The sequence below is a fragment of the Bubalus bubalis genome, chromosome 5, assembly GCF_019923935.1.
Source record: "Bubalus bubalis isolate 160015118507 breed Murrah chromosome 5, NDDB_SH_1, whole genome shotgun sequence".
In the NCBI taxonomy this organism is placed as follows: Eukaryota; Metazoa; Chordata; class Mammalia; order Artiodactyla; family Bovidae; genus Bubalus; species Bubalus bubalis.
Genome location: NC_059161.1, coordinates 637,135 through 664,104, shown reverse-complemented (window position 1 = coordinate 664,104; position 26,970 = coordinate 637,135). Strand labels below are relative to the sequence as shown.

Below are 26,970 nucleotides of genomic sequence, written 5' to 3'. Positions count from 1 at the left end.
ACCTGCCCTCCAGGCTCTGCGAAGGCCCCGCTACCCTGCCCTCCACCCCTGAGAGTGACGGATGGGCCAGAAGCCCAGGAGCGGAGAGTGCTTCCTTTGTGTACATCAAAGGGGACACCTGAGTGCGCCTCCAGGCCATTTCGTGTGTTTAATCGCAGCAGTGTATAAAGATGATTACCCATCCTCCAGGCGGAGGCGGGGAGGAGCCTGGCAGCCTCTACCAACTTCTCCTGAAGACACAGACCTACAGATCCGGGCAGAAGGCCAGCTTTGTGGGTGACAATCCCGGAATCCGGGGTGGGGACCATGAAAGGCAACCGTCCCAGATCCAGAGGGCAGGCTGGCTTTCAGAGAGCCGTTAGCCGGTCCTGCAGCCATTCGGGACCCGGGTGCCCGCCTCTGCAAGGGTGCTGCCTCCGGTGGAGGAAGGGGCCCCGGGGTCTCCTAAACCCCGCCCCCTGGGCGGGGCCGTGACGTCAAAGGTTGAGCAACACGCAGGGTCCTGCGCAGCCCTCCGGACTGTGCGGCAGGGACCGAGCAGAGGGTGCCCGGGGGCACCGGGGGAGGCCATCGGCTCTGCGTCCCTGACACAGGCCCCCGACTCCCGCGGACCAGGGTGACAGCTAGCAGGTCGCAGCCGCGTGGTGTCCATCCGCTCCTCCCAGCCCCACTTCCCGTCCCCCCACCGACCCCTCTGTCTGTCGGCCTGTCCACGTCCGTCCATGTGTCCGTCCGCTCATGCAGACTCGGGACCTCCCACGTGCAGGCTGGTCTCCCCCGGCTCAGGCCTCCAGTCGCCCCCTGTGTCCCACCCCCCGTGACCCTGTTCTCGGCCCCTGTGACGCAGCCCGCCGGGCCGGCCTCAGGACCCTGCACGCTGCCGGTGTCCCGGGAACCTCAGACGTCACCGCCCCCTCCGGACCCTGAGGCGGGGGCTTTAAGAGCGCCTCCAGAGAATGACCGTCTCACGCTGGCTTCTCGGGACGGCGCGTCCTTCACTCCACCGGGGAAATGTCTCTCCCCTGCGCCGGCGCCCACGGGACACTCACCCCCGCCCCCTGCCCAGAGTGGGGCCGCCCCCGCTCTCCCTCAGGGGCCGCGGCCCCTCCCCGCGAGGCCGGTCCCCCACACGCGGCGTCTTCTCAGGCCTCGGGCTGACCCCTGAGCTCCCGCCCCACTCACGCTGAAGCCTCTCCTCTGGCCCCAGAAACAGGTCAAACAGTCAAGCTGCTGCTGCTGCTAAGTCACTTCAGTCGTGTCCGACCCTGTGCGACCCCACAGATGGCAGCCCACCAGGCTCCCCTGTCCCTGGGATTCTCCAGGCAAGAACACTCGAGTGGGTTGCCATTTCCTTCTCCAATGCATGAAAGGGAAAAGTGAAAGGGAAGTCGCTCAGTCGTGTCCGACTCTTGGCGACCCCATGGACTGCAGCCTACCAGGCTCCTCCGTCCATGGGACTCTCCAGGCAAGAGTACTGGGGTGGGGTGCCATCGCCTTCTCCACAAAATAGTCAAGCAAGTTCAGCTACAACAGAGGAAAGTGTAAAACACTGATGAAGATACAGAAGAAGATGAAAGCTCAGACCCCAACCAGAAGCAACATGCGACCGAATCTGACACGTGCTCTGGCCCAAGGCAAATAACCAATCACGGAAGGCGGGAGCGACCCGGACGCGCCCAGCACACGACTGCGTACACACGGCGGACAACGCCTTCGCCCCCGAAAGGGCGGAAACTCCGACCAGCTCCCAAGGGTATGAACCCCGAATACGGGGATGCTGCGTGAAATAAGCCAGACACAGAAGACAAACTGTGATTCCGCTTAAGCGAGCTCCCTAGAGGCAAATTCACAGGGCGGAAGGGGAAGGGTGGGGGCTGGGGGCTGGGGTCAGGGTTAGTGAGGGTTCAGCGGACTTCCGTCTATGGGGTCGCACAGAGTCGGACACGACTGAAGCGACTTAGCAGCAGCAGCAGCAGCGGGTGCGGAGTTTCAGTTCTGCAGGATGGAAGGAGGCCTGGGACGGACGGTGGGGATGCTGACCCAGGGATGTGAAGCACTTCATGCCACGCACGCACACCTGACTACACGAAGACGGTAAATTTCATGTTACACGTTTAAACAAAATCATTAAAAAGAGAAGGAAAAACTTTAAAGCAACAACTTTTTTTTTAATTCTGAAGAACATGAACATGATAATAGCATCCCAAAACCCAGGAAAAGACGCAATCTCTAAACATAATTTATTCCTTGAACGGGAATAAGCAGCAGGTGGTTCATCAGCATCAATAAGGTACAAGGAACGATGGCGTAGGTGAGACAGGAGCAAACGCACGGGGGAGGAACGGCAGACGCAGAGGGGCAGCAGCACAGAACGCGAGAGATAAAGGTGGATTTCAAAGAGAAATCAGGACGTGAGCGGAGCTGGGCGGCAGGGACGCTGCGAGGGGCGACTGGAGATGCCTGGAGCACAAGCGGAGCAGCTGTAATTTCTGAAATCTGTCGAAGCTGCCAAAAATGTACTTTACAAATGTCTCCTGGGTTCCAGACAAACTGAAGGAAAACGATTCACACCTCGGCACATTCTGGCTAAACTCGATAAACGGAGAAACTCCTGTAAGCGTTCATACAGAAGACGCATGCTCCTCTCTAAGGACCGAAACAGTGAGGGCCAGTCTCTGAACTTCCTGGCGACCACGTGCCGGGAAAATAGAGCCACACTGACAGCACCCTACGGAAAAACGGTCCACGAACTTTCCTTTCAGACAGCTTGACAAGTATATGTGAAGTCCACAAAAACATATTCTCAGATACGTAAGGGATCAGAAAACAGACTGAATGGGATTTGGGGGGCTGGGGTTAGGTGTATCTTCACAAATTAAAACTAAAGTCCATGTTATAATGGCTTCCCTGGTGGCTCAGACAGTCAAGAATCTGCCTGCAATGCAGGAGACCCGGGTTTGATCACTGGATCAGGAAGACTGCCCTGGAGAAGGGAATGGCTACCCACTCTACCATTCTTGCCTGGAGAATGGAGAGACCATTCTTGCCACGGAAGGAGAAGCCTGACGGGTTGTAGCGCACAGGGTCATGGAGAGTCAGACCCAACTGAGCAACTAACACTTTGACGTCCACGTTATAAAATACATAGACAAGCAAAATGCAGCAGAAGCATGGGCTGGAACTCTCCCTATCAAACATGAAAATACCACAACAAACAAACCCAAACCCCAAACATTAAAATACATGATTAAAAACTATTGGAGCTTATAAATAAGTGCAGCAAAACTGCAGGATACAAGATCAAGACCAAAACCCAACTGTACTTCTACACACTTGCAAGGAACAATCCAAAAGTGAAATTAAGAAAACAATTCACCTTCAGTGAGTGCTGTTGCTAAAGCTGGACAGAACATGTAGATCAATGAAGTCAGAACACACCCTCACACCGTACACAAAAATAAACTCAGAATGACTTAAAGACTTAAATAGAAGACATGACACCATAGAAGTCCTAGAAGACAACACTGGCAAAGCATTCTCTGAGATACATTGGACCAGCGTTTTCTTAGGTCGTCTCCCAAGGCAATAGAAATAAAAGCAAAAATAAACAAACAGGATCTAACCAGATCCGCAAGCACTGGCACAGCAAAGGAAACCGTAAACAAAACAAAAAGACAGCTTACAGACTAGGAGACACTATTTGCAAACTATGTGACTGACAAGTATTTAATTTCCAAAATAAACAAACAGCTCATACAACTCCGTAACAAAAGAACAAACAACCCAAACAAAAAGCGAGCAGAGATTTCTCCAAAGAAGACACACAGACAGCTAACGGGACAGGAAAAGATGCTCAACACTGCTAATTACTAGAGAAATGCAAATCAAAACTACAATGAGATATCCCCTCACACCAGTGTGAACAGCCATCATCAAAAAGTCTACAAATAATAAACGCAGGAGAGGGTGTGGAGAAAAGGAAACCCTCTTTCACGGCTGGTGGGAATGTAAATTGGTGCGGCCACTTTGGAAAGCAGTGTGGAGGCTCCTCAGAGAACTAAAAACCGAGCTGCCATGTGGCCCTGCGATCACACTCCCGGGCACATATCCAAATAAAACCCACTCAGAGACACACGCACCCCAGTGTCCACCGCAGCACTGGTTACAACAGGCAAGACACAGAAGCAGCCTAAATGTCCAACAGATGAATGGATAAAGAAGATGTGGTGCGCATTCACAATGGAACGCCACTCAGCCTTTACAAGAATGAAATAATGTCACCAGCAACAACATGGATGGACCTAGAGATTATCACACTAAACGAAGTCAGTCAGCCAGAAAAAGACAAATATACGATATCACTTATTCGTGGGATCTAAACTATGACACAAACGAACTTATTTACAAGACAGAAACAGACTCAGAGACAGAAAACACGCTCGTGGTCACCAAAGGGGAGGGATGAGTTAGGGGTTTGGGAGTAACATATACACACTGTTGCTGCTGCTGCTAAGTCGCTCGGTCGTGTCCGACTCTGTGCGACCCCAGAGACGGCAGCCCACCAGGCTTCCCTGTCCCTGGGATTCTCCAGGCAAGAACACTGGAGTGGGTTGCCATTTCCTTCTCCAATGCATGAAAGTAAAAAGTGAAAGTGAAGTCGCTCAGTCATGTCCGAATCTTAGCGACCCCATGGACTGCAGCCCACCAGGCTCCTCTGCCCATGGGATTTTCCAGGCAAGAGCACTGGAGTGGGGTGCTTCACCTTCTCCGATATACACACTACTATATATAAAATAGATGAACATATATATAAAGTAGGAAGATTTCCTCTGGCACAGGGAGCAGTCCTCAGCGTCGTATGCCAGTCTACCCTGAGAATGTGTGCACACGTGTGCGTGCATGTACCGCTGGACCACTTGCTGCACACCAGAAACCAACTCAGCACTGCGCATGTCAATCAAAAAGAAACCAATTCAACGTACAATGACATCAACACAAATATTTAGGAATAAATTCAAAAGTACAAAGTCTATACTTTGAAAACCATAAAACGTTGAAAGAAATTAAAGACTATCTAAATAGATGGAAAGACATCTCATATCCATGGATTTTTAAGATGGCAACACTCCGCAGACTGACCTGTAGATTCGACAGGACCCGATCAAAACTCCCAGTGTCCTCCCTCTCTTTTTTTGCAGAAATTGACACAGATCCTAAAAATGCATCTGGAAATGCAAGGGAGCCAGAATAGTCAAAAGAATCATGAAAAGGAGGAACAAAGTTGGAGGACTCGCATTTTCTGATTTCAAAACTTATGTAACAAAACTGCAGTCATCAAGACCAGATGGCCCTGGAGTAAGGATAGACAGACCAAATGAATAGAACTGAGAATCCAGAAATGCTCTCACACGTGCGTGCTGCATGCTAAGTCACTTCAGTCATGTCTGACGATGTGCGACCCCACGGACTGTAGCCCTCCAGGCTTCTCTGTCCATGGGATTCTCCAGGCAAGAATACTCGAGTGGGTCGCCATTTCCTTCTCCAAGGGATCTTCCCGATCCAGGGATCGAAGCTGTGTCTCTTCTGTCTCCTGAACTGGCAGGTGGATTCTCACCACTAGGGCCACCTGGGAAGCCCGTGTATTCACACACTTGTGGTCAACTGATTGTCAACAGGATGCCATGCTGCAGTCCATGGGGCACAAGCAGTCGGACACGGCTGAGCGACTGAACTGAACTAAACTGAAGACAGTTCAATAGGGGAAAGAACAGCCTTTGGTGTGATCAAACAGTTGCTGAAAGAGCTCGTCATCTGGGAGAAAAAGAAGGAAATGGAACCTCGACCTCACAGCACATACAAAAATGGACTTAAAACAGATCAAACACTCAAAACTATAAAACTATTAGAGGAAAACATAAATCTTCCTGACCTTGGATTAGGCTATAGTTTCTCAAATAAAACGCCAAAAGTACAAAAAACAAAACACAGAAAAACTGGACTTCATCAGAATTAAAAACTTTTGTTCTTCAAAGGATGGTATCAAGAACATGAAAAGACAAGCCACAGAATGGGAGAAAATATTTGTAAGCCACACATCTGATAAGGTACTAGTGTCTAGAATATTTAAAGAACTATTATAAATAACAATAGAAAAAGACAACCCAGGTTTTTAAATGGTCAAAGTCTCTGAACAGAGATTTCTCCAAACAAGGCAACCAGTACGCACATAAGGAGAGGTTCCATTCCATTAGTCACGAGGGTGTGTAATCAAAACCACAAGACGCCACTCACACCCAGGAGGAAACCGTAATCACGTGGACGGCAGCGAGTGTGGAAATGGACAGAGGCGCCACGGGGGACCGCGAGTGCTGTGCCCACCTTGGGAGGCGGTTTAGCAGGTCTGCACACAGCTGCCCACACGGTCACCACGCGGCCCGGCAACTTCACTCCTGGCTATACACCTGAGAGAACTGAACACACATCTGCACAAGTGTTCACACCAGTATTATTCACAAAAACCAAACAATGAAGACAGCCCAACGTCCACCAGCTGGCAACAGGTAAACAGACCTGGGCTAACCCCACAGCGGATATCATTCAGCCACCAAGAGAAGCGGAGTCCTGGGGTCCCAAGGGCAGCAGCTAAAACCCAGTGCAGCCAGAGAAATGAAGACTTTTTTTAAAAAAGGAAAGAAGTACTGACAGAAAAGCCATGACCAACCTAGACAGCATTTTAAAAAGCAGAGACATCACTTTGCCAACAAAGGTCCAGCTAGTCAGAGCTATGGCTTTTTCAGTGGTCATGTATGGATGTGAGAGTTGGACCATAAAGAAAGCTGAGTGCCAAAGAATTGATGCTTTTAAACTGTGATGTTGGACAAGACTCTTGAGAGTCCCTTGGACATCAAGGAGATCCAACCAGTCCATCTTAAAGGAAATCAGTCCTGAGTATTCATTGGAAGGACTGATCTGAAGCTGAAACTCCAATACTTTGGCCACCCGATGCGAAGAACTGACTCAGTGGAAAAGACCCTGATGCTGGGAAAGACTGAAGGCAGGAAGAGAAGAGGTGACAGAGAATGAGATGGTTGGATGGCACCATCTCCGGGAGTCGGTGATGGACAGGGAAGTCTGGCGTGCTGCAGTCCATGGGGTCACAGAGTCAGACATGACTGAGTGACTGAACTGAATTGACAGACTAATGGATACCCACATGGGTGAATCTTGCCAACATGCAAAGTGAAAAACGCCAAACACAAAAAGCTCCATTTTGTATGACTGCATTTATGAGAAATGTCCACAATAGGCAAACGCAGAGAGCATGTAAATTAATGCCTTCAGGGGCTGTGTGTTGTGGGGAGGGAGAGCTAACCAGGACAGGGAGATGAGAATATGCTGAAATCAGAGATGTTAATGTCTGCACAAGTTTGTAAACATGCCAAAAAAAAAACACAAGCCACTCAGGTCTCTACTTTTAAAGAGCAAGTCATGCTATATGAATTATGTCTCACATTTTTAAAGCACTTAAAGGTAAAATCATTACACCAGTGCTACACTCTTCAAGGAACCATAAATCAGGCCCCAGCACAATCTGTGAAGAGTCAACACATCACAAAGGAAGGGTGAGTTTAAAAGTACGCGAGTTCAGAGAGAGATAGGCATGATAATAAGCATCGTGTCTGGGTGGTAGAATTGTGGGTGATTTCCATTTTATTCATATTCTCTGTATTTTCTAAATTTTCTACAATGAATCAGAACAAAAACAAATTTTTAAAAACAAAGCGCGTCAGGATATAGTTAAGCCCCAGGCTCTGGAGCGCTCAGCTGGGGACGGCAAACTCAGGGGGCGGGTCTGGGGAGGGGAGGGCCGGGGCTGAGTGGAGAAGCCACACTCTCTGGGGCCCCTCCCAGGCCGTTGCTGTGGTCCAGGCTCTGTCCTGCCTGGCCTCATGAAAGGGCCGGCCCTCCCTGCAGACCAGCCTCCTCCAGGCTGCCCACTAGGCTGAGCCAAGACTGCCTTCTCCAAATCCAGCCCCCGGGGCTGGTGGCTCAGCTGGTAAAGAATCTGCCTTCAATGCACGAGACCCTGGTTCAATTCCTGGGTCGGAAAGTTCCCCTGGAGAAGGGATAGGCTACCCACTCCAGTATTCTTGGGCTTCCCTAGTGGCTCAGACAGTGAAGGATCTGCCTGCAGTACGGGAGACCCTGGTTCGATTGCTGGGTCAGGAAGATCCCCTGGAGGAGGGCATGGCAACCTACTCCAGTATTCTTGCCTGGGGAATCCCCATGGACAGAGTAGCCTGGCGGGCTACAGTCTGTGGGGTCGCAAAGAGATGGACACGACTGAGCGCCTGAGCACACCCAGGTCACAGACTTCTCTCTGCTCAGGCCCCTCCCCTCCCAGCAAGGCTGTCCTTTCCTCTCCACTCTTCACACCTCTTGTTCTCCGGGCTCAGCCCAGCAGGGTGCTTCTCATGGAGCTTTGCTTCTCTTCCAGCCAAGAGAGGCCCCAGGCCTTGCAAAGCTCCCGCTCATCTCAGAAGCCAGCTGCCAGACCCTGAGACCAGCAGCCCTGTGACCCGACAACCCCATAAACTATCAATAAGACTCAACTGTACTATTCCAGTTAACTGCATCCGAACAGGATGGCGTCACTAATATCCCATCGTCCTAAAAGCCACAGCTGAGTCAGATGCTGGGGCTCCTCTAAACCCGAACACTGTCAGCACTTATTTTGAAGCAGCTCACATTTGGCCAGTTTCTTGCAAGTCCCTGCTCTCGGCTCCAGGCAGATTCACAGCTGAGCCGCTGGCCCAGCAACACCTCCTCTAATGGTGGACGGAGCTGAGGACCGTGTTGTCTGGAAACTATCACAAGACAGACCCAGTGAAGCTCCCAGTAAATTCCTGTTTCATGGAGACCTTAGTTTGGACCAAGTAAAGATGACTGTGGCTATGGAGGGTGGATTTGGGTTTGAAAGTCCTGGTCCAGATGTGGAAAGTTAACGCGTCCATTTCCCAGGTGGTGTTAGCATAAAGAACCTGTCTGCCAATGCAGGAGACCTAAGAGACACGGGTTTCATCCCTGGGTTGGGAAGATGTCCTGGAGAAGGGAATGAACCCTCTCCAGTATTCTTGCCTGGAAAATCCTTGGACAAAGAAGCCTGTGGGCTATGATTCATGGGGCCACAGAGTCGGACGTGATGGAAGCACAAGTGAAGTGTGCACACAGCTCAGGAAGGTGCAGATGACGCTGCAGGCAGGAGGGTGTGCCCCCTTCCTCCACTGCGAGAGGACGGGCGGTCCTGGGAGCGTCTGGACGTGAGATCCCATCCTGGCCGCGTGGCTGACCTGGTCAGTGACATTCTGTTGGACTCTGATGTAAATTCCCCAGCTGTTTTGCCCTTTGAAAATAAATTTACAAAAAAAAAAAAAAAAACAAAAGAAAAAAAGAAAAGAAACTAGCGGTCAAACTCCATCCCCACACAGGAGAGAGAAGGAGCTGGATTTCCGATGAGCACAAATTCAGGACCCTGGCTCTGAAACTCGTGCCTGCACAGACCTGCAGATCCCAAGTGGTCCTGCTGTGACCACGTCCTGAAGCTGGCAGCTTACTGGCCTGCTGGGGGGTGCTGAGGGCCGTGGAGGGAAAGGGGTGCCCAGCCCCTCAGGAGGATGCACCGGGTTCTGCTGCAAAGCTGAAGCCACGGGTGAGTCCGACAATAACCCTCATCCCAGCACCGCCTGTTCGAGCACTGCGGCCCGCATGGCAGAGCACGGAGTATCGCAGGGACCTTCAGGGCAGTCACCCCATCGCCCCCAGCTCACAGCTCACAGAACCAAGGCTCAGGAGGCGCAGATAACTCTCACCTCAGAAGAGGTAGGGCTGGCTTACACAGGCAAGCAGCAGCAATTTCAGAGAGAGAGGCTGGACTCACATATCCCCTCACAGCTGAAAGGAGCATTTCCAGGAGCCCCACCCACCCCAGGTCGTCAGATGCGTGAGGTGAGGCCTTGACAACAGGGAGGTGAGTGACCACCGGCCATGCCCCACGAGCCTCACTGCCCTTCTAGCTCTGACTCCCAGACTCGGAGGGGCTGGGACAGTCAGATCCAGGATGCCGGTCAGGTCACGTCAGGGAGAGATGGACCATGAAGGGTCCCATTTACCTGGGCTCGCGTGGAGCCCTTTCTCAGAGCTCTCCAGACTGGCCTGAAGTCCACCACTCAGCATCCCAAACGGACCTGTGGACAAAGGCTATTTACTGTCTGTGCCCAGCCCTGCCCCCACCTCAGCCTATCGGCTGAGTGAGTGCAGGCGAGAGTGTCCTCCAGCCCGGCAGCAGCAGACAGGCTCCAGGCCAGCACAGCAGAGACAACAGAGCTCCACCCGGCCCCTCCCTGCTCTGCTCCGGCTAGGGCCTCCCTCCTGCCATCCTGCGAGAACCGAGGGTGTCTGGTTCTGGTACTTCGTGTACACAGAGACTCAGAGTCGGGTGGAAATCTAGGAGGACTTCTGGAGAAAGTGTGTTGCACTGATTCAGTAGCGAGGCAAAGCCTGGCAAGAAGGAAAAGCACCAGATCCCGAGGACAGCTCAAGCCGAGGCCTGGAGGCAGAAGGGCACTGGCGGGGTGGGGGGGGCGGTGGCCAGAGGCACCACGGGGTGCGCAGCCCAGCTGGATGGATGACGAGCCGGGTGGGCTCACGACCTGTGAGCAGGTGCAACTCCCATGAAGGCTTGGCCGGCTGACCCTGAGGTCTGTGGTTTCTAATCAGAGCAGCGATTGAGAAGCGGAGCTACCCAACAGCGTCGGGAGCCCTAGACCCGCCCTCACCGCACCTCTGAGAGTGGGGAGCGTGGCCGGCTTCCAGCGCCCCACCCGCTTCCCCGGCTCCCGTCTCCAGAGGTTCGGTGGGAGGATTTCACTGTAGTCCCTAGGCCCAGGTCAGCGGACAGACGAGCCGCTGAGGAGCTGGTGAACCTTCACCCCTAGGCTGGCTCGGCCCCCCAAGGGAGCCTCCCATGGCAGCTCACGCGGCAGCCCCGGCTGCAGGCGAGGGCTCAGGAGGGATGAGGCCAGGGGAGGCTGCGGAGGGGACGGAGTCGAGGCGCCGGCAGGAGGGGCGGACCGAGCTCCGTGTGCAGGGGCGGGGCGGGCCTGGGGCCGCATACAGCGCTTCACGGGCAGCCGCGATCTCGAGAAGGGGGCTGGGAAGGGCCTGCTGGACGGAGGGGAGGCCCAGGCCTCGGTAAGAACTGCCGTGAGGGCCCAGGAACGCGGCTGGACACTGTGAGCACCGAGAGGGGGCACCTGGAGAGCCTGGGGCGGGCCTCCGAGAGACGGCGGGGCCAGAGCCCGCCAGCCTGAGGGCCCCGGGCTGGTGCTGTGCCCTGGGGATGCCCAGAGCCGCCCCTGCCCCTGCCCCTGCCCCTGCCCCCTCCCCATAGTCCACGTCCCTGCTCCTACCCGCTCCGCCTGCCCCTCCCCCAGTCCCTTCCCCTGCCCCCCACCCCGCCTCCTCCCTTAGCCCCTCCCCCGATCCTGCCCCCTCCCCCAAGTCCCTCCCCCTGCTCCTGCCCCCACCCCCTAGCCCCTCCCCCGATCCTGCCCCCTCCCCCAAGTCCCTCCCCCTGCTCCTGCCCCCACCCCCTAGCCCCTCCCCCGATCCTGCCCCCTCCCCCAAGTCCCTCCCCCGATCCTGCCCCCTCCCCCAAGCCCCTCCCCCGATCCTGCCCCCTCCCCCAAGTCCCTCCCCCTGCTCCTGCCCCCACCCCCTAGCCCCTCCCCCTGCTCCTGCCCCTCCCTCCAATCTCTTCCCTGGGACTTTGACCCCAGACAGTGCTGTGTTCCCCCTGCTCAGGGCATCAGGGCGGGATTCCCTGTGAAGCCTCCAGGGGAAGGTTCCTCCCCAGGAAGGAATTCTAGACCTGCCCTTCCTCTCAGGGAAAGACGGCCCCTGATGCTCTCTTCTCCGTGGCTGCCAGGCCCCTCGACACTCACCCCTGGCCTCCCGCTGCCCTCCCGAGGGTCCACAGAGCCCTTCAGCCCAGGCCTCGCTGCAGCAGGAATGGTTTTATTTCAGGGGAGGCTGGTGGAAGAGTTGGGTGTTGGGGTCAGTGCAGGGGGCGCCACTTTGGTGAGAGTGCAGGGGTAGGGGACATTCCAGAACAAGTGACCTTAGAGTCATCTAGCCAAAGAGGTCACAGAGACGCGTAAGGACACCTGCCTTTCAGGAAACAGCAGAAAAGCACCTGCAGGTCGGCTCTTACTCTCTGGTGACACCGAGAATGCCCTCCCCTCCCTGGGCCAGGTGCCCATGCCTCCTCCTGGCCCCCCTCAGCCTCTGTGGTGGACAGAGCAGGAGCTGGGTGCTCACCACCTCTTCCAGCTGGTATGCACATTCCCACACGCCGACGAGTGGCTGGCAGCCACCTGGGCTCCAAAGGCTCAGGAACAGGTGGAGAATGACTCACAGACTCAAAACAGACCCACATCCCAGCCCCTGACCACCGAGGGCTGCAGGGCTGGGGAGGGCGGGCAGGGCTGCGCCGGGGGAAGGCCGGTGACTGGCACACAGCGCCATCCACCTCATCCTGGCTGGGATCCGAGCCACTCCTCACCTCCCTCTGGCACTCTCAGGCTTCAGTGGGACAGGATTCTGAAGAGGTTGTGAGCTTCCAGAAAACATCAAGAGGGGAGCAGAGTGGGAGATTCCCCAGGCCAGACAAGGGGAGTGTGACTGGGGACCTTCCAAAGACACTTGGCCCTTTCTCTCCCTGTGGTTAAAGGCAGCTGGAAAGTTCTTCCCCAAGTCTAACCTCCGTGTCTCCAGCTCCATCTTCCAAGGTCATCTGGCACATCTCGACAGGTCCACAACGAAATGTCCCAACCTCACATTTCCATCCCATGTGTGCAGGGGATGACAGGGAAGAAAGTGGGTTAAGGCTTGATGATTTTGCAAAGAAAGTCCGTAGGGCCAAGGGATGGGGGACAGGGAGCTGATAACGATGGTGGCCCATCAGAACTGGGGCTGGGAGAGAAGGCAGGTGTCCCAGGAGCTCCTGACCGAAGAACAGAGTCCCAGACTTCAGTGGCGTGCTCATAGCTAGGAAGGTGCGGGGTCTTGTTAAAAGGCAGAGTCTGACCCCCTCGGTCTAGAGGGGAGCTTGAGCCTCTGCACAACTCACCAGCCCACGTGAGGCCAGGGCTGCCGATGTAGGAAACACTCTGAGTCACCAGGATCATTGCGTGGTTCCCAAACCCGGCTCTGCATCGGATCCCACCAGGGAGACTTGTCAAGTCCACTGTCCTGGGCCCCAGCCCACAAGATGCTGACTGAGGTCTGAGAAAGGGCCTGGGAACCTGCACCCTGTGAACTTCTCACACGCCGTACGGCAGGCGGCCTTGGGAACCAGGCCCCTGGGGTCTCTCCCAGCTGACCTTCTGCATGACCTACGGTTGCGGCTAAGAGCACACGTGCAGACACACTATCTACCAATTCTGTGACTGACTCCCTGAACCTTCACTTCAGCATCTGTGAAACGCGGACCATCGGACCTCACATAGAGGCCTGTCACAAGGAACACAAGAGCTGATGTCTGCTGAGCACTGGCCTGGAGCCTGGGCCACAGTGAGCACTCAAATATGAACCACAAGCGTGATGCTTATCACACACAGCACTTCACCTGGTTTTCATTATGTCCGTCAGCTCCCTCTTCACTTTTCTACACTGATTTTACATCATATTCACCTGCACTGACTTTCTGTCTCGGTAGCTTAAGTCCACAGTGTACAGGAAGGGAGGGATAAGGATGGGGGTCTGGGTGTGATATTCCCAAAATAAGCAGGAGCTGCTGAAAGGCAAGGCCCTTGTTTTATTATTGAGCTCAGGCACTTGGCAAGGCTTAAACAAGCAAGCAAACAGTTGGATGGATGGATGGTTGGAGGATGGATGGACAGATGAATGGATGGATGCATGGGTGGGTGGATGGTTGGTTGGATGGATGAAGAATGGATGGATGGATGGATAGATAGGTAGATGGATAGATAGGTAGATGGAATGACAGATGTGTGCATGGATGGATGCACAGGTGGTTAGAGGGATGGACAGAGGATAGATGGACAGATGCATGGATGGGTGGGCAGGTGAATGGCTGGATAGGTGGATGGGTAGATGGGTGGATGGGTGGAAAGATGGATGGATGGGTGGGTGGATGGGTGGGTGGGTGAATGGCTGGATAGGTGGATGGGTAGATGGGTGGATGGATGGGTGGATGGTTAGATGGATGGATGGGTGGAAAGATGGATGGATGGGGGGATGAATGGATGGACGGATGAGTGGGCAGGTGAATGGCTGGATAGGTGGATGGGTAGATGGGTGGATGGATGGGTGGATGGTTAGATGGATGGATGAATGGAAAGATGGATGGATGGGTGGAAAGATGGATGGATGGGGGGATGAATGGATGGACGGATGAGTGAGTGGGTGAATGGCTGGATAAGTGGATGGGTAGATGGGTGGATGGAAAGATGAATGGATGGGTGGGTGGGTGGATGAATGGATGGGTGAATGGATGGGTGAATGGATGGGTGGATAGGTGGGTGGGTGGAAGGGTGGGTGGGTGGATGGATGGATGGAAGGATGGGTGGATGGGTAGGTGAATGAATGGATGGGTGGATGCATGGATGGGTAGATGCATGGATGGATGGATGGATTGGTGAGTGGGCGGGTGGATGATGACTGAATGGTTGGATGGATGGGTGGGTGGATGGATGATGGTTGAATGGCTGGATGGATGAAGAACGGATGGATGGGTGGATAGGCGGATGGACAGATGGATGGATGGATGGTTAGATGGATGGATGGACAGTTGGATGGATGGTGGATGAGTGGATGGATGGGTGGATTAGTGGATGGGTGGATGGATAGATGGATGGATGGATGGTTGGATGGATGGGTGGATTAGTGGATGAGTGGATGGATGGATGGATGGTTGGATGGATGGTTGGACGGACGGGTGGATGGATGGGTGGATGAGTGGATGGATGGATGGATGGATGGATAAGTGGATGGATGGATGATGGATGGATGGTTGGATGGGTGGGCAGATGGATGGATAGGTGGGTGGGTGGATGATGGTTGAAAGGCTGGATGGATGAAGAACAGATGGATGGGTGGATAGGCAGATGGACAGATGGATGGATGGACGGTTGGATGGATGGGTGGATGGGTAGATGGATGGATGGATAAGTGGATGGATGGGTGGATGGATGCATGAGTGGATTAGTGGATGGGTGGATGGATGGATGGATGGATGGACGATTAGTGGATGGATGGGTGGATGAGCAGATGGATCGACACCAGCGGTTGGGTCTCTTCTTCCCTCCAGCTGCAACCAGAACCCGGGCCGGGGTTCTGCACTGCAACTAGCTGCTCAAGAGGAGGCGTTAATGCAGGAGGAAGGAACCTGGCCTCTGTCATCTCCCCTGCGGGGAGGGGGTCACCCCACTTCCGGGCTCTACCTGGGGCCCATGTGCACTCAATCTCAATCTGAGTGGTCAGCCCCCACTCAGAGGTGCCTCTGACATCTCAGGCCGAGGCCTGTAGGAGCTCTGCAGGGCTGAGGAGCCCACAAGTGCTGAGCGCCACGCTGCTCCTGGGTGGCCCAGCTGGGGCCAACTCTACCCCAGACCAACATTTACGTCTGAAAAGAACCCCCACAGGGTCCCCAACACACAGACACTCACCTAGTGTCTCTGGGAGACCAAAGACCTGTGTCAGACCCTCATTACATGCAGGGGGCTGCCCGTATGCCCCAGCACCACCCACCTCGAAGCAGCCTCTACCCCAGACGCACGTAGTAATCAACTCCCGGAACCTTGGGAGATCCAAATAAAGCAGCCTATAATCACCGGGCCCAAAATAGCCGTGCCAGGGAGGCCATCTGCCACCTCGGGCATCCCCGGGGACCCCACGACACGCCCCACAGCGTGGCTGGGCCGTGGGCCCTCTCTGGCGGGCAGGCAAGTTCAGCCATGCTAAGCACACCCAGCAGGTCACCTGAGAGCTCAGAATCAGCTCAGGGGCTTGCCTGTGGCTGAGCAGGCACCTCCGGGGTCAGAGCCGCCCAGACCTCCGGGCCACGTCCCTCCTCCTGCCAGTTCCCGGCCTCGCTGTGCGGACACCGCCCTCCCTGTGGGGCTGGCTCACAGGCCACTGCCCTCACCAAGACTCCAGCCTCCTCAGTGCTCAACTCTACCCCGCCGCTTCCCACAGGACCCTTGCCCACCCTCCTCTGCCACCCGACCCACTGCTGGCTGGGTGGTACCTCCCAAGCAGGCAAGTCGCCGTCATAACCCGCAGAACTTGTGGAGAGAATCCTAGAGGAAAAAGAGTCTTTGCAGGGGTGAATAAGCTACGGACCTCAAGGTGAAACCTCCTGGATTATCGGGGTGACCCAAATCCACTGTCATGTGTCCTGTGAGAGACACAGAAACACACACAGAGGACAGACCACGCGAGGACAGGGGATGCGGCCACATGGAGCAGCGGCAGCCACAGACCCGAAGAGGCTCCACGAGGGGACGGCCCTGCTGAGACCTTTCTCTCTGGCCCCAAACTGTACGGTTTGGTGTTTGAAGCTGCCCACGTGGGGGACGCCCACACCCCCAGATCACTCACACATCCCTTTCTCGCATCACTGGTTCTCACTCTGTAGTGGGTGTCAGAATCTGCTGGGGGTGGGTGTCGCTCATGAAAATGCGATCCTGGTCCTGCCTTCAGAGTTTACGATTTTGTGGGTGCAGGTAGGACCTGGGAGGGCATGGCCAATGGGGTCCCAGTGCAGCCGCCCCAGGACCCCACTTGTAGAAGTGCTGCTCTATGTGGTCCCGCCAGACTATGCTAACTGCTCTCTGCCTGGCCTGTCCCCCAAAGACACCGTTCTGGCCCCACAATGCCTCCCCTTCCCGCATCACTCAGACCGGAGAACGAGCTTCCCCAGGGGACCCCTCCCACACACAAGCGGCTCCTCCTGCCCGCACTGGGGGCTCTGCAGCAGGGCCCTGGCTCCACTGCACCTCACGTGGCCAGGGTGGGACTGCTGTTTCTGGGAGAGCTGACGGCTATGAGCACAGGAGCCTCCAGGCCCCCCGAGACTGCTTGGGGTCTGACCAGGACCAGGGCTCTCAAGAGCCACCGGGACAGCAGCGCATTGGCAGCCTGGCTCCCCAGGAGCCCACCCTGCCTCCTTGTTCTGCATGGTCTGTGTCCCTGGGTTCCCCAGCTTGTGTGCAGTCCTCACCCCCGGAGGATGGAACCAGGAAGCGAGGCCTCCGGGAGGAAAGGGGGGTGAGACGAGGGATCAGCGAGGGGACTCGTGTCTCACCTGTTCCAGCAGCACAGCTGGGGTGCAAACACACGGGCGCACACGTCCTCTAGCAGAGCGTGCGTTCCTGGGGGCGGCGGCACCGGATACACCACGGTCCAGAGCCCCCGACCGGCCACCGCCCGGGCTGGTCATCTGCCCGCTCGGTCCCCCAGCGTTGCCCTGGGACAGCCTGGTGTCCCAGGGCGGACGTGGACTGGGCCTGGCTGCCCAAGTTTTGACCCCGGCTCTCCACGCACAGTCTGTGTCCCTGAGCCGAGTCCTGCACCCACTGAGCCTCAGTTTACCCATCTGTGACACGGGGGTGATGCAATTACCAGTCTAAGCGCCCCACAGAGCCGCCAGGTGTAGTGAGGTGTGTGTCCTGGTGGCTCACGCATACAAAGGGCCACGAGTGCTAGCCACCACGGGTCTGGGGGGCCACGGTCCCTCGGGGGAGGGTCAGTCATATGGAACGTGGCGGGGCCTGCTCGGAAACCCCCCAGGAAGACCTCAGATCCCTGCCCCTGAGACCCTGTGCACTGAAGGGATGACCCAGTGGCTTTCCTCCCCACCCCACTTGGCGAGTCCCCTCACAGAGGGACCACCCACCGCACAAACCCCCAGGGACCAGGCGCTTGGGGATGGGCCCTGCCCGCCCTCCACCCCCACTGCAGGTCCCGTCGTGTTTCCAAGGGCGGCAGAGGAGCGCTGCGCTGGTGCTGGCAGGGCCTCTGCACAGAGCCGGGGTGCCGAGGGGCGTGCCTTCCGGGGCGTGCAGGCGGGACTCTTGCCACTGGGCGCCTCTGACTCTAACCTGGGCCCCCTCGGCCCAGGCCGAGCCCTTCTGGGCCTCCCCCCGACCCAGGCACTGGTTCCCCTGGGCTCGGCAGGCTGCTCGTGGTTCCTCCTGGCCGTGGCTCCACCCTGGCGTGACACGTCCAGCCTGGCGCCCCCCACGCAGGTCAGGGAGGAAGAAACTGGGGTGGGGGGGTTGTGGGCCCAGACAGCCTGAGTGCCAAGTCGGACAGGTGCCCCGGCCGCCCCTGCTCCTGCCGCTCGCCCTCCACAAGCCCACTTCCTGTCCCAGGAGCACAGGACAGAGCCACCATGGGTAGTCCAGGGGCATCCCTGGGGGTCTACGCAGGGGGGCAGGGCAGCCTTCCCCGGGGACCCGAGCCAGGCGAGCCCACGGGCCTGGCTCGATGTGGACAGGCGGCCCCCGGGAGGCAGCCCCGCAGGCAGGGGGACCTTCTCCTGGCCCTGATGGAGAAGGAGGGAGGTGCGGTGGCTTCCCCGCAGCTGTGATGGGGCACACGGCCATGGATAAACACCCCTGCGTGAGGCTCTGAGCTTGTCCAAGCTTCTGTTTGCTCCTCTGAGAGCAGAGACGACCCCTGCTATGGGGGCTCACAAGCATGGAGCCGGGTTACGCCTGCGAGACACCTTGTGGGGAGCGCAGGCACGCGGGCACCCGATGGTGGCCCGGCCCTCGCCTCTCAGCCCAGCAACCTGGGCTTCCGCGTCCACCTGTGACGGGGCGCCTGAGTTAGGTGGAGGTTCTCACTCTGATGGAACAGCCACGAAACAGGACCTTCATGTAGGGCTATGCCCCCTTCTCCGCAACACACACACACGCACGCTCGCACAAGTACGCTCCAATGTCCTGCAAGCAGAGGCCCGCGTTCCGTTCTGTCCCAGAGGCCGGCCACTCCCCCGCGGTACCGCACACCCAGCAAGTCCAAAGGGGCCCTGTGCCCGCCCGGCTCACCCCGATGCACGTCTTGCCTACCCCTCGATCAGCACATTCTCACTGAGCCCCTACCACACGCCGCCGGGCTCTCGGTGAGCAGCCTGGCCGTCCACCCGGGAGTCCTCTCCAGCACCACGACCCGTGCTCACCCACGGCGGGTCGACAGCGCCGCCCACACGAGGAACCGCGGAGGCGGCAGCACCCGCCGTGCCACCCACATCTGCAAGAGCGGCAGCTCCTCCTGTGCAAGCAGGGGCCTCCCTGGTATTGGAGAAGAACGGGAGCACCGAGGCCAGGCCGCCATGGGCCTTACAGGAGTGAGGGCAGGAGCCGGGCCTTGAGCCAGGCACTCCCTGCCCCCAGAGCCCTGACAGTCAGCTTCTTGATATTCCCAGAGTCAGCCAACCACTCCTTCAGCACCGCCTCCAGGCTGGCCTCCTTGACTGCTGCTGGGGTGACTTTCAGTGATGCAAACTCGCGTTGAAGGTCCTTTGATGGCTTCCCAGACCCAAAGCATACACTCTGGATCCCTGGCAAGGCCCTCCCCCTGGCCTCTTGCTGATTCCAGATCTTGCTCCTCTCCTGCCCCTCCCACCAGCTCCCCTGCTACATGCACGGCCAACCACAGTGGCCCCATGCACGTGCTCTGCAGCCTCTCAGTCCTCCTGATTCCCCGCACGTGCTGCTCCCTGTGCCTGGGATGCCCCTCCCCGCCCCTTCACCTGACACTTACTGACTCTTCAAGATGCGAAAGGCTCGGCTTTTGCCTCCCCAGGGAAGCCTCAAGCGCATGTGAACCAGGCGGGCGGGTGGGTTAAGTGATCAGCACCTGCTCTCCTGAACCCCTGCGAGGTGGGCGGGGGGGCCGTGCCCCACGGGCGGATGGGCCACCGGGCACAGAGGGTCAGCGTGGTGGCGGCCAGGACCAGAGCCAGCTGCCCTGCAGGCCAGAGGTCTCCTCGCCAGAGGACTGCCAGAGACAACGCGTGTGTGGCGGGCCCGGGGCCTGATCCGACCCCGAGCCCCCGGGCAGCAGGGAGGCTGCCGAGGAAGCTGGCCATAGAGGGTCCTGGCTGCGGGGCCGCCATTGCTCAGAGAGTGCAGGAGTGCCTCTGTGGCCCGAGAGCCTCAGGGTCCCCAAGCACGCACAAGACAAAAGTCCCAGGGACAAAACTAAGCTCGGAGTGAGCGTGAAGGAGGCCAGTGAAGGTCCTCACCCCGTGGAAACACCCCCGAGGAACTGTTAGTCTGCCCTTGTTGGGCAACGGGAGCAACACAGGCCTCCTAGTCACTGACCTCTGACCTTGGCCAGCACTGAGCTGGACGGAGGGAAAGGAGGTGGTGGGGCCTGAGGCCCAGCACATGCAGGGATGAGGGGACACGGGAGGGTGAGGGGGTGGGGGCAATTGGTGAGGGGGGACAGTACCCACAGGCAGGGAGGCACCACCCACTCCACATGCCTCAGGGCCCCCAGGCCCAGCCCCAACTCTGAGTCCCCCCGGCCACCTAGTCTCCGGTCAAATTCAGCCGGCTCACAGGCACGCATTGGGCACCGGCCTGCTCCGGGCCTGCCCCATGCACCCAGCACCTGCCCTGAGCACCGAGCTGCCGGGCCCTCCCTCACCCCACCTGTCTCTGCTTCCGCCCGGGAACCACGACGGCCCCAGTGGATGGACAGAAACCACAGGGCTCTGGGCAGGGCCGGACGGGTCCCTGGTGGCCCATGAGGCGTCTGAGCTCAAAGTCTCGCCAAGCCCGGGAGCTGGCGAGGTCAGGGAGACAGCTCCGTCTGGCCACGGTTGTGGGGCAGCAGCTTCCAAGCCCACCCAGGCTCCACGGCGGAATTGCAGACGGCCCAGGATGGTGCCCAGGGCCACCCAGGGAGACCCCGTCCCCTCAGCCTTCCACAGGGGCTGGGCACCTGCACGCACATACACACCCCCCGAGGAAACCAAGGCCAGGAGCGCACCATCAGAACCTGGGATTCAGGCCCAGGCAGAGGCGCCCAGCCCGCTCCCCAACTCACAGAGACTGCAGGCCTGGCAGCTCCCACAGCGCCTCCGCGGGGATCCCTCCCAGCCGGTTGTTTTGCAGCATCCTGTGAGGAGGAGAGGGCTTGAAGGACCCCGCCCACAGAGCCCACAGAGCCCACAGAGCCCAGCCTGAGCCCCGAGCCCCGACTGTCCCCGGGTGTCCACAGGGCCGGGAGGGCGCCTCCCAGGGGCTTCTGGGACGAGGCGCCCGGGAAGACATTGAGGAGACACCCAGGGCAGCAAGGCAGGAAAGCAGGGCAGGGGCCCCTCCAGCATCCCGGCCCAGAAGATGCCGCATCTCCTCTCCAGGCCTCAGTCTCCTCTGCAGCTGAGAGCCTGCGGCTTCCCTGGGAACTGGAGGCTGTGCAGGTGCCCAGGCAAATGCCTTTGTGGTGTGCGTGTCTGCAGGGACAACTTGCAGCCCTCAGGTCAGAAAGCCAGCACAAATGACCCTGCAAAAGCAGGCACATCCAGCCAGGCACGTGAGCCACTCGGAGGACTGCCCTCCTGGACCAGCAGGGCTGTGAGCCTGAGAGCAAGAGGGGGAGAAATGGGGACCCCAACCAACCCCAGGCCCCAGAGCCATGCTCAGAACAGTCAGAAAGCCACTCCAGAGCCCTGCGGCACTGCGCAAGGGGCCTGCTCACCCGGCTCTAGGGGGCCTGGGTGGCCACTGTCTCTGGGGGGTACTTCCCTGCTGGCCTCTGGCGAGGGGGGCGGGGGGATGTGGGCAGAGAGGAGGTCAGGGAAGAGTTGGGGGCAGAAAGGTGCCCCCAGGCCGGCACACCCGCCCTTTTCACCCAGATGCGGGCGGCACCTCCGCTCTGAGGGCATTAGGTAGGTGGGTGCCTTCCTCAACGCACCCCCCATCCCTGAAGCAGAGGAGGCCTGCAGGCAAAGAGCAGGCACGAAGGCTGTGGGTGACTGAGGGGTCTTAGGGGTGCCATTGGGGGTCAGTGGCAGACTACCCTCAGCTCCAGCCGCTGCCTCTCCAGCCACCCAACCTGCGGGGCCAGCACCATGTCGAGGGGGTGGGATTGCAGCTTCGGGAGGCTTTGATTAACTGCCTAAGGCAGGCGAGGAAGAAAGGCGCATCCACAAGCTGGAGGCTCAGACATGGGATGTGAGTCTCATTTTCTGAAGGCTGAGCAGACAGAACCCCGATCTCCAATCTGGCCACAGGACTGGGCCTGCCCAGGGCAGGGACCACCACCCAGCAGGCCGCCCAGGCCGTGTCAGGCTTGGGGGTGCCTCCCCGCCGGCGGCAGCAGCACTAGGGGGAGCAGGACAGACAGAGAGAGGAGGCAGGAAGGGCTTAGCGCCAGAGGGAGGCCAAGAGGAGGCAGGTAGGGCCGGGATGGGGCGCCTGCAGGCAGAGCAGGAGCGGGGTGGGGAGGGTCCAGGGCCCCAGCCCGGAGACAGGAGGGGGTGAGGAACAACACCGAGCGAGGAGGGCGCCTGGAGGTGGTGGGGCTGCTGACCGGCTGGGAGCAGGAATCTCCCGGGCAGGGCGGACAGGGCCACCCACCCACAGACAACCTGGAGCAAAGAGACCCCTTTCTAGATGGTGCAGCCCAGGACAGGCACAGGACCGGGCCGTGCGGGTGCAGGGCGGCTGAGAGGAGCTGCTCCACGTTCAAGGTCAGGAGGGTCAGCCGTGAGGAGATACCCCTCTTCCAAGGTAAGAGAAACGCAAGTAAGACGGTAGGTGTTGCGAGAGGACATCAGAGGACAGACACACGGAAAACATAATCACAGAAAACTAGCCAATCTGATCACACGGACCACAGCCTTGTCTAACGCAATGAAACTAAGCCATGCCGTGTGGGGCCACCCAAGATGGATGGGTCATGGTGGAGAGGTCTGACAGAATGTGGTCCACTGGAGAAGGGAATGGCAAACCAGTTCAGTATTCTTGCCTTGAGAATCCCACGAAGAGTATGAAAATGACAGGATACTGAAAGAGAAACTCCCCAGGTCAGTAGGTGCCCACTATGCTACTGGAGATCAGTGGAGAAATAACTCCAGAAAGAATGCAGGGATGGAGCCAAAGCAAAAACAATACCCAGCTGTGGATGTGACTGGCGATAGAAGCAAGGTCCGATGCTGTAAAGAGCAATATTGCATAGGAACCTGGAATGTCAGGTCCATGAATCAAGGCAGATTGGAAGTGGTCAAACAAGAGATGGCAAGAGTGAACGTCAACATTCTAGGAATCAGAAACTAAAATGGACTGGAATGGGTGAATTTAACTCAGATGACCATTATATCTACTACTGTGGGCAGGAATCCCTTAGAAGAAATGAAGTAGCCATCACGGTCAACAAAAGAGTCCGAAATGCAGTACTTGGATGCAACCTCAAAAACGACAGAATGATCTCTGTTCCTTTCCAAGGCAAACCATTCAATATCACAGTAATCCAAGCCTATACCCCAACCATTAACGCTGAAGAAGCTGAAGTTGAATGGTTCTATGAAGACCTGTAAGACCTTTTAGAACTAACACCCAAAAAAGATGTCCTTTTCATTATAGGGGACTGGAATGCAAAAGTAGGAAGTCAAGAAACACCTGGGGTAACAGGCAAATTTGGCCTTGGAATATAGAATGAAGCAGGGCAAAGACTAATAGAGTTTTGCCAAGAAAATGCACTGGTCATAGCAAACACCCTCTTCCAACAACACAAGAGAAGACTCTACACATGGACATCACCAGATGGCCAACACCGAAATCAGACTGATTATATTCTTTGCAGCCAAAGATGGAGCAGCTCGATACAGTCAGCAAAAACAAGACAGGGAGCTGACTGTGGCTCAGACCATGAACTCCTTATTGCCAAATTCAGACTGAAATTGAACAAAGTAGGGAAAACCACTAGACCATTCAGGTATGACCTAAATCAAATTCCTTATGATTATACAGTGGAAGTGAGAAATAGATTTAAGGGACTAGATCTGATAGAGTGCCTGATGAACTATGGACTGAGGTTCGTGACACTGTACAGGAGACAGGGATCAAGACCATCCCCATGGAAAAGAAATGCAAAAAGGCAAAATGGCTGTCTGGGGAGGCCTTACAAATAGCTGTGAAAAGAAGAGAAGCAAAAAGCAAAGGAGAAAAGGGAAGATATAAGCATCTGAATGCAGAGTTCCAAAGAATTGCAAGGAGAGATAAGAAAGCTTTCCTCAACGATCAATGCAAAGAAATTGAGGAAAACAACAGAATGGGAAAGACTAGAGATCTCTTCAAGAAAATTAGAGATACCAAGGGAACATTCATGCAAAGATGGGCTCAATAAAGGACAGAAATGGTATGGACCTAACAGAAGCAGAAGATATTAAGAAGAGGTGGCAAGAACACACAGAAAAACTGTACAAAAAAGATCTTCACGACCCAGATAATCAGGATGGTGTGATCACTCACCTAGAGCCAGACATCCTGGAATGTGAAGTCAAGTGGGCCTTAGAAAGCATCACTACGAACAAAGCTAGTGGAGGTGATGGCATTCCAGTTGAGCTATTTCAAATCCTGAAAGATGATGCTGTGAAAGTGCTGCATTCAATATGCCAGCAAATTTGGAAAACTCAGCAGTGGCCACAGGACTGGAAAAGGTCAGTTTTCATTCCAATCCCAAAGAAAGGCAATGCCAAAGAATGCTCAAACTACCACACAATTGCACTCATCTCACACGCTAGTAAAGTAATGCTCAAAATTCTCCAAGCCAGGCTTCAGCAATACGTGAACCGTGAACTTGCAGATGTTCAAGTTGGTTTTAGAAAAGGCAGAGGAACCAGAGATCAAATTGCCAACATCCGCTGGATCATGGAAAAACCAAGAGTTCCAGAAAAGCATCTATTTCTGCTTTATTGACTATGCCAAAGTCTTTGACTGTGTGCATCACAATAAACTGTGAAAAATTCTGAAAGAGATGGGAATACCAACCACCTGACCTGCCTCTTGAGAAACCGATATTCAGGTCAGGAAGCAACAGTCAGAACTGGACATGGAACAACAGACTGGTTCCAAATAGGAAAAGGAGTACGTCAAGGCTGTATATTGTCACCCTGCTTATTTAACTTATATGCAGAGTACATCATGAGAAACGCCGGCTGGAAGAAGCACAAGCTGGAATCAAGATTGCTGGGAGAAATATCAATAACCTCAGATATGCAGATGACACCACCCTTAAGGCAGAAAGTGAAGAGGAACTCAAAAGCCTCTTGATGAAAGTGAAAGTGGAGAGTGAAAATGTTGGCTTAAAGCTCAACATTCAGAAAACGAAGATCATGGCATCTGGTCCCATCACTTCATGAGAAATAGATGGGGAAACAGGGGAAACAGTGTCAGACTTTATTTTTCTGGGCTCCAAAATCACTGCAGATGGTGACTGCAGCCATGAAATTAAAAGACGCTTACTCCTTAGAAGGAAAGTTATGACCAAGCTAGACAGCATATTAAAAAGCAGAGACATTACTTTGCCAACAAAGGTCCATCTAGTCAAGGCTATGGTTTATCCAGTGGTCATGTATGGATGTAAGAGTTGGACTGTGAGGAAGGCTGAGCGCGGAAGAATTGATGCTTTTGAACTGTGGTGTTGGAGAAGACTCTTGAGAGTCCCTTGGACTGCAAGGAGATCCAACCAGTCCATTCTAAAGGAGATAAGTCCTGGGTGTTCATTGGAAAGACTGATGCTAAAGCTGAAACTCCAATACTTTGGCCACCTCATGCGAAGAGTTGACTCATTGGAAAAGACTCTGATGCTGGGAGGGATTGGGGGCAGGAGAAGGGGACGACAGAGGATGAGATGGCTGGATGCCATCACCAACTCCATGGGCATGAGTTTGAGTGAACTCCGGGAGTTGGTGATGGACAGGGAGGTCTGGCGTGCTGTGATTCATGGGGTCGCCGAGTCGGACACGACTGAGCAACTGAACTGAACTGACACCTTGGTGATCGCCTTGTACAAAGCCCTGCAGGTTAGGGCGGGGCTGTGGGGGCGGCTCACCGCTGCAGGGGGGCTTCAGGCGCTCTGGGGTCGGCCCCCAGGATCCACTTCGCCCCCAGCCCGGGGTCAGGCCCTCTGAGGACCCTCCCCAGCCTGCCCTCGGACCCCGAGTTCCTTTCCGTTCGTACTTCCTTTCACCCACACTCTTCGCAGGGACGGGGCGGGGACTAGGGTTGGGGAGAGGCTGCCTTCACGTCCCCTCCCCCAAGGGGGCTGTGGGGTCAACGAAGAGCAACGCAGGGTTCTCTTCCAACCTCAGGTTCCTTCCGCTTCAAGGACACAGATGCCTGGGAACTGGAGGTGGGGGATTCCACACTGAGGCCAGGGTTCAAAGGGAAGGGCAGTTAAGAATCCAGTGTGGAGTCTTCTCTGCAGAAACAGTCCAGCTCCTCCTGGCCTGAGAGGCCTGACCTGCCTGGACCCACGGGCCGTGTTCACGGTACACCACACTTCCTGACAGTGTGGTGCAAGCATCCGGCCGTTAAACTTTTGTTTGCAAACCAGCAACTTTCTTACGGACAAGGCAAAAGCAAAGACCTGGAAATAATTAAAGGGAAGAGTGAAGAGAAGGAAATAAGCAAGCCAGTGGCAAAGCAAGACACAAGCTACCAAGCCTCCTTTTGCCCAGAGTCCTCAAAGCTGAGTCTCCACGTAACACGGGGCTTAGACTTACAGGATTTTCAGGCTGCCGAGGCCAGAGAACGCTTGTCCCGGGATGTGCGCGAGGCGGTTCCCGGAGAGGCGCCTGCAAACCAGAGAGAAGGGCGGGTGATGCTGGCGGGTGGCCGGGCAGGGTGGTGGCCCCACAGCACA

At 56.3% G+C, this 26,970-nt stretch overlaps 1 protein-coding gene across 4 annotated transcripts in view; it reads right to left on the bottom strand.

The window, feature by feature from the left end:
* Positions 1–26,970, bottom strand: part of LGR6 (leucine rich repeat containing G protein-coupled receptor 6) — an 86,688-nt gene that overhangs the window by 39,660 nt on the left and 20,058 nt on the right. For all 4 annotated transcript variants that reach the window (XM_025285223.3, XM_044942592.2, XM_044942593.2 and 1 more), the window contains exons 3-4: positions 26,831–26,902; positions 21,148–21,219 (exon numbers count right to left, since the gene is read on the bottom strand). In XM_025285223.3, coding sequence (XP_025141008.3) covers positions 21,148–21,219; positions 26,831–26,902 — 144 coding nt within the window. The remainder of the gene's footprint in view (positions 1–21,147; positions 21,220–26,830; positions 26,903–26,970) is intronic.